Source organism: Nipponia nippon, unplaced genomic scaffold, assembly GCF_047370975.1.
Source record: "Nipponia nippon isolate SJK-2023a ecotype South Korea unplaced genomic scaffold, ASM4737097v1 scaffold_7, whole genome shotgun sequence".
Classification (NCBI taxonomy): Eukaryota; Metazoa; Chordata; class Aves; order Pelecaniformes; family Threskiornithidae; genus Nipponia; species Nipponia nippon.
In genome coordinates, this window is record NW_028262391.1 from 30,801,642 (window position 1) to 30,818,292 (window position 16,651).

General features: G+C 48.4%; 1 protein-coding gene across 4 annotated transcripts in view; it reads left to right on the forward strand.

Moving 5' to 3' along the window:
- The window catches only part of CNGB1 (cyclic nucleotide gated channel subunit beta 1), a 33,059-nt gene extending 25,190 nt beyond the window's left edge, over positions 1-7,869 (forward strand). For all 4 annotated transcript variants that reach the window (XM_087740110.1, XM_087740111.1, XM_087740112.1 and 1 more), the window contains 7 exons: positions 229-388; positions 991-1,088; positions 1,174-1,257; positions 1,676-1,794; positions 2,424-2,570; positions 3,059-3,254; positions 4,595-7,869. In XM_087740110.1, coding sequence (XP_087596236.1) covers positions 229-388; positions 991-1,088; positions 1,174-1,257; positions 1,676-1,794; positions 2,424-2,570; positions 3,059-3,254; positions 4,595-4,807 — 1,017 coding nt within the window. In that variant the 3' untranslated portion in view covers positions 4,808-7,869. The remainder of the gene's footprint in view (positions 1-228; positions 389-990; positions 1,089-1,173; positions 1,258-1,675; positions 1,795-2,423; positions 2,571-3,058; positions 3,255-4,594) is intronic.
- The last annotated feature ends 8,782 nt before the right edge of the window (positions 7,870-16,651 follow it).

Here is a 16,651-nt window from a genome sequence, read left to right on the forward strand (position 1 = left end):
CGAGGGGTTCCCAGCCTCAGGTGGGGAAGGTTTCGGTGGGGTTGGTCCACAGGTTCATATCTCCAGGTTTGTTTTCCACATGCAAGGACCTGCTCTGCATTGGTGGAAGACAAAAAGGATTTGGTAGATGCTGTTAGGACTCAGCATACATGCTCTAGACTGCTTAACCTGCATGATGGATAAGCAACAGCAATTAAAACATCTCTTCCACCCCTTCCTCCCATTCAGATGAGAGATGTGGTTGGCGCCGCTACCGCAGGTCAAACTTACTATCGGAGCTGCATGGACAGTACCATTAAATACATGAACTTCTACAAAATCCCCAAAACTGTTCAGAACCGGGTGAAAACGTGGTATGAATACACGTGGCATTCACAAGGCATGCTAGGTGAGATCCAACGGCTCCGAGGGTCAACACTTGCACCTCATGTTTTACTGCAGTTGCTTTGCAGAGCTGAAACATTACTGTCAAACAGCACTACAGTTTTGGGGCAGTGGGTGACTTATTTTACTCTTTGCTATACGGGCTAGTTTGCCCACTGATAGAGTATATTGGCTGCCACTGGGTCGCAGCACCTTGGTGACCCGGCATCACTCACAGTGCACTGAGTCCAGCATCCCACCCGCTGGTCCCTGGGGAGAGGGCAGTGACTGGCAATCGCTGGCCAGACTGTGTCCAACAGCAAACCCACAAGCTCACCCTACCAGTAAATCATCAGGCAGGACCTCTGCGTCCACTCTCCTGGCGAAGACAGACACTGGCTTGGGCTTACTGGTCTGTCTCTGAGATAACGCAAAGGGTAGCTCTCCATCACCCATTGGTTTTAGACCTGCAGGTTGCTGGGTAGGCAGAGGCTGGAGGAGACCGTTCTGGGCGAGCTTGTTCCTGCCCTCTGCCACCAGAATGCAGGCTGCTTTCCCACTGCCACGCCAAGGACACACTCTCAGATCAAGTGCTGGGAACAGCCAGTTTTCTGCTTTGTCTCACAGATGAGTCAGAGCTGTTGGTGCAGCTGCCGGACAAGATGAGGCTGGACATCGCCATTGACGTGAACTACAACATCGTGAGCAAAGTGGCCCTTTTCCAGGTACCCTCTGCAGTGCAGGTCCTAGCCGGTGGAGCCTGGCATGCCAGTGCAGACTAACGGCGCTGTTGGCTCTCCTTTGGCTCAGGGCTGTGACAGGCAGATGATCTTTGACATGCTGAAGCGGCTCAGATCGGTGGTCTACCTGCCTAATGACTACGTTTGTAAGAAGGTAATGAGATGTTCGGGTGCCTTCCCATCCCCGCTGTCATGGCCGGGCTGTGCAGGACACTAGGAGCAATGCAGAGCAGGCAAATCCAGGCCTGGCCCTATCACTGTGGCATCTAGCTGCTTCACAGGGAGGAAATTCAGAGCAAAAACATCCTCGGCTGCAGCTGGTCTTGTGCAAAGACTGACCTCTTCTGCTGCAGCCATGAACAGCAGGAGAGATGGGAAGAGCCTGCCAAGCTGGAGGAGACTTTGGGATGCTTAGATGAGGATGCTCGGGAGTGAGCACCATCAGGACAAAGTGTTTTGAGAGCTTGGAGAGGGCAGTATGGTCATGGGGGTTTTTAGCAAGATGCAGGTTAGGGCATCCATAAGGCCTCCCTGTTTCTGGGCACCCCACACAGCACCCATCTTCATTGCAGGGAGAAATCGGCCGCGAGATGTACATTATTCAGGCAGGACAAGTGCAGGTGCTGGGGGGACCCGATGGCAAAACCGTGCTGGTGACTCTGAAAGCTGGATCCGTGTTTGGAGAAATAAGGTGAGTGAAGCATTGCCAGGGAGCTGGGGAAATACAGCTTGCAGGCTCTGGGCAAGGAGGGTGGGAGGTGGGGAGGTCAGCAACACCCTAATTAACCTTTGTGATTGAGAGCCACGAATACTGAGCAGTGTTTGCTACATAAATTACTGCTTTTTTCTTGGAGCTTTTCCACTATTTTTGTCATCATGCTGTTTTCTGCCTGGGGAGCTAGTGACAGTAAGCAGAGGTATATGGAGGAATGGGAAAATGAATAAGAAAAGATGTTTCACTAAAACAGCCTCCCAGCCATTAATCTGCCCATTTCATGCGCATGTAAAATCCTGTACTAATTTGTAATACAGTGAAAGAGTTTGCCTCCCTACAGCCCAGCAGACACTACAGTGGTGTAAAATGCAATATTTAAACCTTCAAACAGGCAAATCTTTTTTTTACATAGCACTCCATGCCAACATTTCCCAGCATTCTTTAAAAACTGAGCTTGGAAAATTTCATCGGGGGTGAAAATTAAACTTTGAGTCGTCTGAAAGAGAGAGATGGGGGTACACGATGGGAAAAGGGAGATTTTAAATTGCAAATGTTGTGCTGAGCCCATTAATAACAGTGTTTATGTCTCACCATGTCTCTCTCAGCTTGCTGGCGGCAGGAGGGGGAAATCGCCGAACAGCAAACGTCATAGCTCATGGCTTCGCTAACCTCTTCATTTTGGACAAGAAGGACTTGAATGAGATTTTGGTGCATTATCCAGAGTCTCAGAAGCTGCTGCGTAAAAAGGCCAAGTGTGTGTCGGGCTTCTGCTTTCTCGCCTGTGGGGTTTCAAAAAAAGCAGAGTAGGGGTTTCAGCATCGCAAGGGGAGATTCCTCTCTGTGCGAAGCAGTGGGAAAACCCCCGCTGCAGGCACCAGGCGCTAGGCACAGGTCCCCGGAGGAGAGCTGGGCTGGGGCTGCCGCGCTTCGGCAGAGGGCACCCGTCCCCCGCTGCCGGGCTGGGGAGGCTGGAGATGCCCAGAGCCAGCCCAGCCCTGCTGCAAAGCTTCACCCGCTAAAAGTGGGTGCAACTCGGGAACGAACATGGCCAAAGCGCATTCATTTAAAAATCTGTTAAAATATTCACTTTAGTTTTTAGCATTACTTAGATTTGTTATTCTGTCCTTCCTCGGGCGTAAAAAATACCTGCCCTTTTAAAGTTTGATTTTTCTGCATTATAAAATCCAGCTAATATCACATGTCCCCAGTCTGAAATCATCTCTCCTTTTTCTTGCTGTAGGAAAATGCTGAAAAAAAACAATAAACCCAAAAATGAGAAGGGAGCACCTGGAGACTCGCTGATCATCCCCCCAAAAGCTGAGACCCCGAAGCTCTTCCAGGCTGCCCTGGCTGCCGCAGGGAGGATGGGGGGCAAAGGGCCGCTGGTGCAGCTCCGGTGGAGGCTGAAGGAGCTGAAGGCAATGCAGATGACACAGGTTAGCATGGGGATGATGGCAATTTGGCTTTGCTTCCTTAGATGCAAAGTCACTGCTCTCCCTGACCAGCTCCAGAGACTGTCATTAAGGTGCCTTAAAGGAGTGAACTGAGGCCATTGGGGTCTGGCATAGCGCAGGCAAATGGGAAGGGGTGGTCCAGCATCTTACACATGGCCTTGGGAGAATATCATTGTCCCACAGGGTTTGTTTTGCAACACAAAAGGGAAATACATTGACTTTTTGCCCAGCTATGCTAAGCCTGAGTCTAGTTTCTAGCTGGGCTATAGCCATAGATTAACATCTCTTCCATGCCACAGAGACAGAGGCCTTGTAATTAATCCAGGTGCTGGCAGGACGGAGGGTGATGCTGGCATCCAGCATCCACAGGCCAATCAATATTTGCAAAGCTTTCATGGTGTGGCTGGGGCTGAGGCCCCAAGCAGCAGGCATGCCATCCTGCCAGCTCTGTATGAGCTGCACTGAAATCACCCTTGCCTTTTTGTCATGAGCAACTGTAAAAGAAAATGGCCCTGCTCTTTTCTTTTTTTTTTTCCTTCCAAGTGTCTCTGCTGAACTCGTAAAAAAAGGTCGTATCTCCATGCAGACCTTGTTGTTACTCTTCCCACCATGGAGTTATGCAGACTATCACATCTGGACATGTAAAGGGAGGTGAAAGAGCAGCTGATAGGGAGCACACAGTGGCCTTGAGGCTGGGTAAATATCCAGGGAGATGCTGAGCATAGCTGCATGCTTCACAAAAGCACGACAAGGCTTCACACCATGTGGTGCTTAACACTAACTAATAATCAGTTAAAGGCAATGGTGAGCAGTGGCATTGTGTGCTCCATATGGTAGTGGCAACAAGACGTGTCGTTGGAGGGTGCACGTATTAGGAGCTAACCCCACTAATGGAGTTAGCAGGACCCCGTTAGAAGGACAGCCCTTTCCATGGCGCATCCATAGGTGAGGTTTCTGAGGCTCCTGTCTAAAGAAGGCTTTAGCACAGGGCAATCCGGGGCTGCTCCCTCACAACAACACTTCTGCCAAGATCAACCCCTCCAGATGCTTGAGGAGAAAAACAAGAGCTAGTGCAGGATGTGTGAGCATTGCATTTGTCTCTATGCACTTCTCTCAAGATGTGCAGGATATAATCCAGCTGCCCTTCTCACAGGGGTCATCTTTGGCAGCAAGCTGATATCCCAATGATGAGGTCTGGTTCAGTGAAACTCTGCAAAACGTCTGCCTGGCTTTGCACAGCACAGACACCGTGGTTAAGGGTAGTGGACAAGGGTCTGCTACGGTTGATTTTGCCTTTTTTTTTTTTTTTTTTTGGATCGCAGGGTTCCAGCTTCAGTCCGATCCCACCAAAATCACCAGTGCACCAGAGATCGCCTGTCACCTCCCCCAAAGCACACACCCACCTGGGAGAAGAAATATTCTCAAAATCTTCTGATAGTTTAGTCACCATTCGTGTGATTTCTATGGCACAAGAAGATGAAGAAATCCTTGCTGCTGAGATTTCGGAGAAAGAAGAAGAAAAAGAAAATAAATGAAAAACAAGCAGGTCCTGGGGCAGGAGTAGGAGTCAGGCGAACACCTTGGGTAGAAGCTTTTTGTCATTAACAATTTTCACACAGTGGCTGTAGGCTTCACTAAGTGCTGCGAGTAGGATCTGCTTTGCTTTTCTGCCTAAACCTTCACTCACTGTTGATAAAACCCTCTGCCATATGACCCAGAACCATACAAGGTTTCTGTGCTCTGGAGATCTATTTTTATTGAGCATCTTTATGAATACTCCCACTAAATCTCAGGCCAGCTATCTTGCTTTGAAATCCAGCCTTACAGAGAGGAAGCCCTGAAGAAATTGCTTTTTATGGCTCCGGATCGTTAATGACTGTTCAGACAAAGCGTGAAGAGTTATTTACCTCTGACAGCTGAGTCACCGCTTGGCCAGAAACAACCAGGGAAAAAAACCAACAAGGTTTCTCTGTTGGGCTCAAGGTTGTCAGCAGCAGCTGAAGAGTGATTCATTCAAAAAGGATGTGGACTATGCTCACAAGCCGAGCACAGACCGAATCACACTGTCACAAGAAGGCCGAGGTCCATCCTGGTGTGCATAGACTACACGATGCTTGAGGGTCCCTGCATGGTGCTAAGACCACCTTGGGTTTGCTGCTGGGAAGTGGAGCTCCTGCCAGTCATCCACCCCAGGAGGGCGGTGGGTTCTCCATCGCTGGTGGCTGTTATGGAGAGATTTGACGAGCATCTTTCAGGGATGGAGAAGCACAATCCTGCATGAGATGTTCCTGGAGATCCCTTCCAGCCCTGGGTTTCCATGAGTGCACCAACCTGCTGCTGCCAGAGGGACAAACCAAGTGCAGGAAGGGAAAAGCCCTGTTAGTTTCCAGCTGGGACGGGAAAGAGAAGTACAGTAAGTGATCTCCTCTCCCAGACAGTGTTTCAGAGTCAGGCCAGAGCCCGTAGCATGCAAACAAGTGTGCACGAGCATGCAAGTGGTCCCCTGCCCTCATTGCTGGACCTCAGTGACCTGCCACATTTCCAGCAGCCAGTTTCCAGCCCCTTTTGGTCACTTTTCCCATGGAGAAGTCACTCTGGTCTTGCTCATTGCTGCAACAGGGTGCTTGTGAAGGTGCTCTCCCACCTGTGCTGGGACCAGATGCTGGATGGGAAGGCCTGGTCAGCAGCCAGCACACCCAGCTGGTGGCTCAAGGTGTCCGATCTTTCTCCAGCACCACCAGTTCCTCATCTTCCTCAAACCCAGAGCCAACCAGAGCAAGCTCCTGGTGAGCTGAGAGGTGGCGAGAAGCACTGGGCAAGACGGTGCCAAATGAGACAATGCAGACCCTCCCCAAGGCTTCGGCTGGCCAGGTCTACATGGCACCACTGGCTCCATCGAGAGGAGCTGGTTTCCATCCTCTGGAGGAAAAGCGGGGGCAGGTTTTGCTGTAGGGAGCAGCCCTGGAGCCACATCTGAGGGACTTTTCAGGTGTTCAGCAAATACTGTGAGCAGTGCTACAGGTTTTGCAGGTCTGGCCGTGAGACGGCCAGGCTGTTCATGAAGGGTGTCAGCAACAGCGTCACCCCTGTACGTGGGTGATCCCTCTTCCCATCAGCAGCCTGCAGCTGATCTTCACCTCCTATGGCATCTTCTTATTTTGTTGCATTTTTTCCCTCTCTTGCAAAATAGGCAGGTTTCTGTGGTGGAAAAAGCCAGAATATATGTTAGTGTTAATTAATGATGGCTTGCTCTCTTTTAACCAAGTTTAATGAGCTCCAGTATACCACAGGAGGGTCTGAAACCACCGCTGCCCTTAACATTGGAGGGGAAAACCTGGGCTCACCCAAACCTCCCTAAATATTTTTCATCCTCAGTCATTTGCAAGTGGTTTCCTGCTGGGTAGAAGGTTTCAGTGGGGAGTGCAACGTATTTTTTTTTTTCACTATACAAATATGTATGTAATCAAACCAGGAAGCATGCAAAAGTCAAAGTGGGGTTCTGCTTTGCTGCTATGATTTGATATGGTTTAGAAAAAGCATTTAAATAAACAGTGGGCTGTAATGGCTTTCATTATTCACTATTATCTACAGTAAACACCACATAGATTACCATTCATTTGCTGTGGATTTATTTCAAAATTCCAGTTGTTTTCCATCTTTTTGCTCAGTGATGCACCGACAGAGCCAGGAAAGTCCCCACATGAGGTTCACAGATTTTCCAATAAACTTTTTAGAGGCTCAGAGGTCACGTAATACTACTAGTCTACTACTAGTAGAATTGTAATATTTTTTTAATCACCAGAAGGAGGGAAAAAAGCTTTCTTAAATGGCAAATACTTGCATGAAGATCTTAGTTTTCAACATGCAGCACTAGATGGTGATGGCTACATAACTGGTAATTCTGGAACCACAGGGAGATTTTAAGTTACCCTCCTCTGCGATCTGTTTACGGCTTTAGTTCTTTAGGGAGATTATTCTCCAGGTAATAATTAAGGTCAAGGTAGGGTTGGGCTTACAGGCTGGGTTGGAGAGTTGAACTCAAATCTATTTGCTATGCAGGACTATTTAGAAATGACAGGCAGGCTAAGGAGGTGGGCAGCTCGTTTAGTGCCTCTTGTTTCAGAGGTTGCCATAAATTGGCTTTCTGCTGAATTTTGTAATTCCATTCATTTACCAGTTTTGCTGTATTTGCAATGGGCTCCCTTTGCATTGATTCCTATTAAATATCTTGCAGTGTACACTTATCACAGGTCTGTTCCTTCCACTGCCCTTGTAATGTTCCTGATGGATTTGGAAATGCTCCATGTACCTTTACTGCATTTATTAGCTTTTGCTCATTCTGCTTTGATGTCCTTAAGTGTTGGATTGATCCGATATGAGATCCTCTAATAATATTAATGCAGTATTTGGGGGACCGTGCCAGGCAGTTGCTTATTGCCAGTCCAGCACCCTAGAAATTCTGCACTGGAGTCTTCCTCCTGACTTGCATTTCTGATTAACAGATTTCTCAGATGTTCATAGCCATAGAAACCAGGTTTTCTTGCAACAATATTGTAGCTGTTGCTGCTTTTGAGTGAAATAAGTGGAATAGGTAACTGCTAAGGGAAGAAGCAGAGCTTGCTGTTGTTGGATCTGTATGAATGTGTTAGGTTTTGCCTCACTATCACAAGTAGCATCTCTACTGGAGGCTCTATATATACTGTTTTAATATACATATACTTTTATAAAGAGAGAGATACTTTTAAAAATATATATACTTTTTACACTGGATGGGTATTCATATTCCTTGTGGCCTCTGTTGTTATATTTTTCAGAAAAGTGATATGGATTTAATGTTCTGTATGAAATTAGAGAAAGCAAATATCTCCGATAAAAAAATCAATTTACAAAAGAAATAATATAACCCACCATAGACATCTGACTGTGGAGGAAGTTGTTTTCCACTGGATAGAAACAGGGTAGGTAGCTTCTCTGTATTTATAGTTGAAGCAATCTTTTAAAAAGATTAAGTGCAATTGCAGGTTAATCACTGATAAGGTTATAACGAAAGTAAAAACAAATAAGCAGGTTTGGGGATTAGACTCGGGTCTAGAAAGAAATTGCAGGATAAATGGAAAGCTCAGTTAAATGGTGTAAAATTAGAAAGCTTGAAATAAAATTAAGCACTTCAACCTTGAAACCTGGAGACCTTAACCAGCAGGACATGCTCCTAATTCTGGGAACAGTCTGTAAACCACTTTTTCTGCCTATATATTTTTTTTCTGTTGTGTAGCTCTGCTTTGAGTCATAGCTGCAAGTAAATCCCCCTGAATCCCTTTTACCTTCCTCTAAAATGGAGCTAATACAAGTCTGATTTTCTCTGCCCTGAGCACACAGCACATTTTAAGTGCAGTAATGGTCCCACTGGAGTTAACACCCTGGAAAAAAAAAGCCAGACCACCATTTGGGAAGGGATCACACAGAGGTACCCAAGCCGGCAGGTGCCCATGCCAGTGTATATTAACAGCAGCTTAGGCTTAGCTTGGGCTGGATGACATTTTTCCTTTCCTCATTCTTTCCTCATTTACCCATTCTTATTTTGGGATGAAACTTTCCAACTTTGGTTCATGCCCTAGGGTGAATGTCTTAGGGAGATCTGAGCAATAGCCAGCGAGTTGGGTTTGAGTCATCTGAAGAAGTAAAGCCTAGATACATACGTTATTTCATGCATTTTTTTTCTGCTTTTAGAAGTCACTTGATATGTGAGAAGAGCTGGAAGTCAAACAGTTGAAGTCTAAAAACTGTTTTCTTGGATAAATTGGAAGGAATTTTGGGGGAAATGTAAACTGGAGAAGTGAGATAAATCAGGATGTGGGGATGCTACGTGGCAGCTGGGGGACATCCCTGCCAGCTCTGGGCTGTGACATCTAGGGAACAGCATGGCCCAATGTGTTTCACACGTTTTGCAAATGCTCACTTTGCAAGCTTGAGCTCACTGGGATGGCCACTGCCGCCTTTCCAGATTTAACTGTTCAGAAGTGGTGGGCTGGGTCTGCCTCCATGCAGCAGGACTGTTGCCGCAGCACCCGTGTGAGCATCCTTTTGCATTCTGAAACCTCCCATATGTCCCAGCCTGTGGGTCTCCCCATGGATGGTCTAAATTTGCCCCAGGGTGAGCATCATGTGAGCCACGCTGTGCCACTCTGTCTTAGCAATAACTGGAGGAATAAAGACCAGCCAGACTAATTACTCATTTTAGATAAGAGGCTCTTTTGTGCTGCAGAAATACCAATATCACGTGAAATCTCTCCGCTGCCATGGTTACTAGCCACCGTCACAGCCACCAGCAAGACGGGACTCGTAACATTGACAGGGCTTCTGGTCTTCCCTTCACAAGGGGAAACTCCAGCCATAAAACCTATGCTATGCCCCAAAAAGGAGAGGAGGTATCTGTGAGGGCTGCCTAACCCTCCTCAGGTTGGCCACATCTAGCACTACAATGCTCAGAGCTTGTTGAGTACAGTGTCTCTGCCCTGTCACTGGGCATTAGGCTCTGAGTTTTATCAGTTACTCACTAATAACCTGAAATATTATTTAAAAAGTGAGAAAATGGTGCTGCAGCCTGGGCAGGCAGAGATTGGCTCTGCCCCGTTTCCTGTTTTTCTGGCATTTAGGAACGACTTGACCTCTTGGCGCTCTCGCTTTTTACACTAATGTGCTTCTCATTAAAGTGCTTTCCTGAACACTAATTAGGGCGGTTTTCCTTTTGTAAATTAGCCTGATATGATCTGTGTGTCTTGGCAGACGCCCTCTGGAGCAGGAACTGAGGTCTTTGCGTTTGATCACTGTTTATTTTGCAAATCTCCCCAGTTTTACTGTTCTTGGCCATCTTCTAGAAAGTGCTTGCAGGTGGAGGTTGATGGGAAGGAAATGAGGCTTTCCAGCTTGTCTGCCTCAAGAAACAGGAGAGTTTTTGGTGCTACGGGGGGGCCTTCTGGCTGATGCGGGTCGATGGGGTGGTATGGGCACACAGGAGCACTTTCCTCTGAGCTCCTTCCCATCCCATCCTGGCATCCTCACACGGTGTGCGGTGGAGGAGCAGGTCTGCAAGGAACAGCACTGCCTGAGCCAACCTTATAACAGATGATGGGAAAAAAAAATACAATTAACACAATCATTCTGTGCAATTAAACCACTTCTTTTGACTACAGCCAATGCTCAGAGCAGCAGACCCAAGCGACCTCTAACCCATCTAAATCTAGATGTCTGAAGAGAGAGGAAAGTCCACCTGTCTGCCAATGCTACTAAATAGGTTGTGTCAGCAATTTGCCTGGGACCAATGGTGCTCAGGAGGGGACAGACTTTAATCGGCTCTCATTTTCTTAATGTACTGGCAGATGGGAGCGGAGGGGATGTTGCTTTCTCTGTCTCTGATCACGGATGGGGCAGAGCTGCCAGAGGTTTGCATGGGCTGAGAAATTTGGTGGCGAAGGTGATGCTGGGTGTGGGAAACCATCCTCTGCCTTCGCTCACTGGGGAGGCTGGCAGCGAGTGGAGCACTGGTCCTTAACAAGGGAGGAGAAGATCTGTCGGGAGGCTTCACCCAGGGACCCCTGAGATTGGGACGGAGTTGACAAAGCCCCTGGCGAAAAGGCAACAATTTTTCAGTGCCAGCCATGTGGCACTATGTGTGGAAAAGCATGGTGAAGCATCCCACCCCAGAGAGCTGCTGCCAGCATTGGCCACACCAGTACAGCCGCACCAGCCCGGCTGGCTCCCAGGGTCCCAAGGAGGCTCACGGTGGGGATCCACACGGGCGTATCTGGAGCTCAGCACCCCTTCCCGGGCTGTGTGGAGCCATGCACGCACTGTGTGCACTGGCAGGACTGTTGGTGCAGGGCTGGAGCAAGGGAAGCAGCAAGAGGAGTGGGATGCAGGCTGCAGAGAGCATCCCTGCCTGTGGTGAGGAGGGCGAGCGCTGTGGCCTCAGGGGGTATTTCTGCCAACCCATGGGCGCCATGTGGAGACTGACCCGTGGAGGAGGATGCTTCCGAAACATGTGCCCAGGACCAGGGTTGGCCTGGATGGACCTGCAGGTGAGAGCAGTGGGGTGGGGCTGGGGGGCAAGCAGGGCAGAGTCTGCATCAAAAGCAAAGGCTGGGGATGAAAACCAGCGAAATGCCTCTGGATTGGAGTTGTTTTTGTGAAATGTGCCCAGATGTTTGCACACAGGCTCTGTAGTTCTTCTGCCGCTGTTTCCCAGGGGGTTAATGAAGCAGCACTTTTTTGCCTGGTGGACTGAAGGTGAAGACAGCTGAATGAGAGCTCCGGTCCCACCTCACCTGGGATGCTGAGTGCCCCAGGCATGCCTCCATCCCACCTCATGTACCATTTCTTTCTCCATCTCATCCTTATTTTTTCATCCAACACCTCCCTAGGATCCCCAAATAGACCTGAAAGCCCAGGAAGGTTTGCATGAAAAAGCAGAGAGCTGGCAGTTATTCCATATCAGTCTGCATAAACCCTCCTGCCTGCTACTCCTGCCTGTGCTGCCAGATTTTCCTTAATGTCTCCTTGTTTTTCTAGTTGTGAGTGATTGCTCAAGGGATCTCCTGGCGGAGTGGACTCAGGTTCACCCTTCACATCCCGCTCGTCTCTAAGGCATATGCATAAAAATATGGATGTGGGTCTGCTCTTCTTCATAAAGACAAATGAAATCTGCTCACGCAGCACTGGGTGCAGGCGGCAGAGCCGAAGCATGTGGCTGTTTAATATTCACTGGGCGTAGACATAAAAGTTTTCTTTTCTGAAATAGCTTTGCACAGCGCCATGCTGCTCTGTTTTCCCTAAACCTTAGCAGGAGGCTGGAATTTAACATTTCCTTTGATTGTCTCCCCAGCTTCCACTGGCTCAGCCAAGAAGCAAAAGACCCTCATTGGGTGTAAAACCTGCTTTGAGGACAGATCCTGGCACTTTATTTGCAGCTTTCAGTTCTGTAGTCTGCTGCAACAGAATGATTATCTTTGAAGCACCAACATGGGAAAAAAAATTTTGCTTTTGTTTTGAAACAGGATGAGTTTCTGTGGTAGTCGTGCATCTATTTGTGTGTTAAGTTTTAAGAGGAAAAAAATAGTTTTCCCTGTAAAATTTTGGCAGGTGGATTCATGTATCTCTTAGGTGACTCTTCCTATTAACTGAGCTCAGTTTTCTTCACCATCTCAGTTATACCTTAGAAGAAAAAAAATGAGAATATGGTCCCAGTAGGGTCCACAATAACTAAATCACCATGAAATACATTTCAGTAAGTTCAACTTGAAAGACCCCAGCCTTTTTCCTTGTTAAGTGGGAAGCTGCGATAGTACAGGGCAGGCTGGCATGCTCTGGCTCAGGGAAGGTGACAGCAGGGAAGATGTCGCCCGGCAGCGCATGGAGGCAGTGGGAGCACCCCCATCCCCACAGTGTCAGGGAAACAGGGGGCTTGAATGTAAATGGACACCTGGGCACGGCTGAGCTGGTGTGTCCCTGGGCTGTGGCCAAGGGGCTCTGCGGATGCCCACCCAGGAGCTGGCACAGGCACTGCTGCTGCAGGGCTCCGAGCTGCGTTGCTGGTGCAAACATAGGGACATCCATTATATATAACAGGTGTCAATAATGCATGGGAGAATAATGTTTCCGTCCTGCTAGAGGACTCCTGGTGTCAAAGCTGCAGAGTAGTGGTGGTACAGCATCCCACACACGCTAGCGCTGAAACATGGTGGGACAAGTGGAGCGGCTGGACCGTGCCCACTGACCATCCCTAAGGCACATTAAAATTTATAGGTGACACAGAGTGCGCTGAGGACCTGGTCGACCAGCATGGCTGTACCCATGCCGGTGTGGACTCACAGTGGGATTTTGCAGACAGCTTGATATCAAGTAGTCAAAGCTGGTTAGCGGGAAGGCTATTTAATTCCATCAGAGAAAATCCCACCTCGTTTGCACATTCATCTCTGTGTGCAGCTTTCCTGTTGCAGCTGGGATGCAGCTGAGCCCATCTCGTGGATTACCCGCCATCACAATATTTTCCTTTACATGGGTGCATTTACTTTATGACCATAGGGGTATTTCCCTCTTCCCTGTAGAGGCTCTTACTGATTTACCTGTGCCCACACCTAAACTAGCTGGATATTATTAGTGAGCCCTGCATTCCTCCAGCCCCCCTGGCATGACACGGCCACTTACATCACCCCCAAAACTCTATTCCCTAGATTATTCAGAATTACTGCTTTTGCTTCATTTCTTCTCCAAAGTCAAGTGCACTTTGGAGGGCACTAAAAATAATTGGTTTTGCTGAGAACCGAATGTATGTTTTAAAGGAGGTGGCTCCCATCATTTTTGTCTGTGCAGAGGAAAGCCTAACTCTGTCTTTGCACACCCTGTTACTGGTGTCTCCCAGCCAGGGTAAGGGGCTCCGTGGCACCACGGGGGCTTGGCTTCAAGAGGAAAATGAGTGGCAGACATAGCAAAACTTTGAAAAAAATTCCAATTGCTCACCTGCAGCTTCTATCTTCATACATTTTTTTTTTATTTAATAAGAATTGCAGAAAGCACCCAAGATCCCGCGCGGAAGGTCCCAGGGATGCCCTGTAAGCACTGTCCAGGGGACCACCGGTGGGCCTCTGCCAGACCAGGAGCTCCAGAACCTCTTGCTTGGGATGCAGTGATCTTTCCAGTACAGCCTCAATTTTTATTTGCTGGATAAAATGTCCTGGATGGAATTTACTTGGTATCGAGAGGCCCCCTTGCTGGGTCTGCTCAAACCAGCATGGGCATCCCCCAGCCAATGAGGCAGTTTTAGCCTCGGCCAGAACACCTAGTGCTTATTCTTAGCCTTGTTTCTAAGAAGTGCTCTATACGCAGGAGCCTGTATTGGTTAATGTCATGAAACATTAACGACTTAGCAGGTGAGCTGTGGTCTTCCCGCAGAGCAGCTCACAGCTCCCCAGCAGCCGGCGTGGCACAGGATGAGCCTTGTGGTACTTTGCTTAGGGGAGGCACAAGCATTAAAGCCAAACCCTAGTCATACCTGAAGCCAGCTGAAAAATATGACAAAGATAAAAGGTAGGTAAAAGGGAGACACGGAGGCTGAGGTTTTGGTTAGATGGCTCTGCAGTGCAGTCCAAGGTAGGAAATTCAGAGGGGTGGAAGAGCCACCCATCTGATGTCTGCTACGTGTTGCACTGCACTCCCCTGACTGCGTGCAGTGTAGAGTTTTTCTCTAGCTGAATACAGCAGGTTGAAAAAGATGGTGCTTTTGTCATTTGCTTGATATAAAGATTTGCATGGGGGGACACCAGCAGAGCCGAGCCATGGCGTGCAGCAGCTCCCAGCCGGACCAGCCAGCTCCTCGGCTCTGGACTGGCTCTATGCTGCCCTGGGCTGCTCCCTACCACCCTGGCAGCCCAAACCTGGTCTAACCACGTATGGCCAGGTGGGCTGACCTGAGCAGCTGCGGAGCCCCCACTACCATCCAAAGCAGCTGCTGAGGCCGGCAGCATCCCAGTGTGTCGGATTTAGGCAGCGATCCTTGCAGCACCCCTCCCCAGTTCCCGCTCTCCACACAGCTCAACACAACCCTGTCTCAAGGATCGGAGCCTCTGGGTTGAATTAATTCAGCTGGTGAACTTTAAAATGAGTATTAAATTTCCCAGGAGCATGATAAGACTTAATTAAAACTCCTATCTTTGCACAAAACAGCAATGTAGGAATGCAGGGGTTTCGTTCCTGCTTTGGTAAGTGTTTCATGTCGGATTGGCAAACTGTGCCTCAGCAATGCTGAGAAATCCCCTCACCTCCTCAAGGAGGAGCAAAATTAGAATAATGAACTGGGTTGTAATTAATTGTGCTCTGAGGACACATTCTCACGACATCTGGTGCTTCTGGTGGGAATTTTCTACAGTGAGCATCCCAATATACAAGAGGTTTCAGGTATGTTCCTGCCTGCATTCCTGGACCAGGTTATCAGGTTACTTGAAGGGAGGAGAGAGGGAACTAAATTTTTGCTGGTATTTGGGGGATTTTTAGCCATCTCACAGATGTAGGTTAAATATTTGCTTGGGGCAGAACAAATACCTAATGCAAAAGGCCCCGCTCAGCGACGTGTTTCGATTGGTGGAGCTTCCCTTCACCCAAGTAAAAGGCTAATTAACCTGCCTGACTTAACAGCATCACAACAGCGATGCTTTTCAGCTATGGAAAAGGCTGGACTAAAAGCAAAGAGCTAAACCCGCACTGGGGTCACTGGCAGCGTGCCCCATGGCAGGCCGATGCTGCCAGGGCCGTCCAGGGAGGGCAGCTGTGTTTCAGCGCTGATGGTCATCGATATATCGAGCCTTCCCACTACCTGCTGGGAGCTCACAGGAGGGTGCCACTGGCGTTGAGCCCTGCTGGTTGCTGCCTTTTCTCTGCCTGCCTGCAAAGTGGTGTTTCTAAAAATACCTTCAGTGATGTCGTCAGCCAGTGCTTGCTCAGGTCACGGAGATGTGACATCCAAGAAAAGGAGGACTGGAGTATCGCTGGGGGACCAGGCTGAGATTATGCCAGCCAGCATAGGTGAATCCCTGCAGAGAGGGGGCTACAAGCAGGGCACCTGCTGCCTGCACGGGCTCCCATGCTGCCCCACTACCTGCAGCCCCCCCCAGCCCATCCAGCGGCAAGTGGGCGTCCCCTGGGATTTACAGCACTCCCTTGAGCTAAATAGCATTGTGGCCAAGGGAAACAGAGCTGGGCTGCAAGCAATAACCCCACCTCTGGATCCCTGGGGATCCTGTCCCTGGTGTACTGGCGCTGCCAGAAAGCCACCCGTCCTTGCTGAAAATCAGCCTCACAGCTCGGAGGGGTGGGGTTTTTAATGCTCACAGGTGACTATTTGAATATGGCTGTTGGCACAAAACCCCTTCCACATCTCAAATTTTGCTCTATGCTTATTCATTAAATTATTTTTCTAAACTGGGGAATTCACACATAGGCCTGATTAATTTAGATTTATTTGATGTGATTGATACAACTTATGTGCATTGCATAATTGCAACACCATTAAAAACCTGAAGCATTCAAAAGACAGGAAATTACTTACCAGTTAAAGTCATTTACATAAACATTTATTTTACCCTTACAGCTCGTAAATGAAGTCAGTGATGATATGGCATTACAGTTGCTATTGGAAAGTAGAAAGTAACTTTATGTGTGTCAATATTATCGCCAAACCAGCCGAAGGAGCTGCACAGATAATAGGATATTTATGTAAATCAGCACAACTGCTTAGGGCCTGTACGGGTATATATATGTGTGTGTGTGTATAGGCACACACACACATATCCATCCATGCGGAGGGCTCTGCGCTGGGAATGCCAATAAACCTC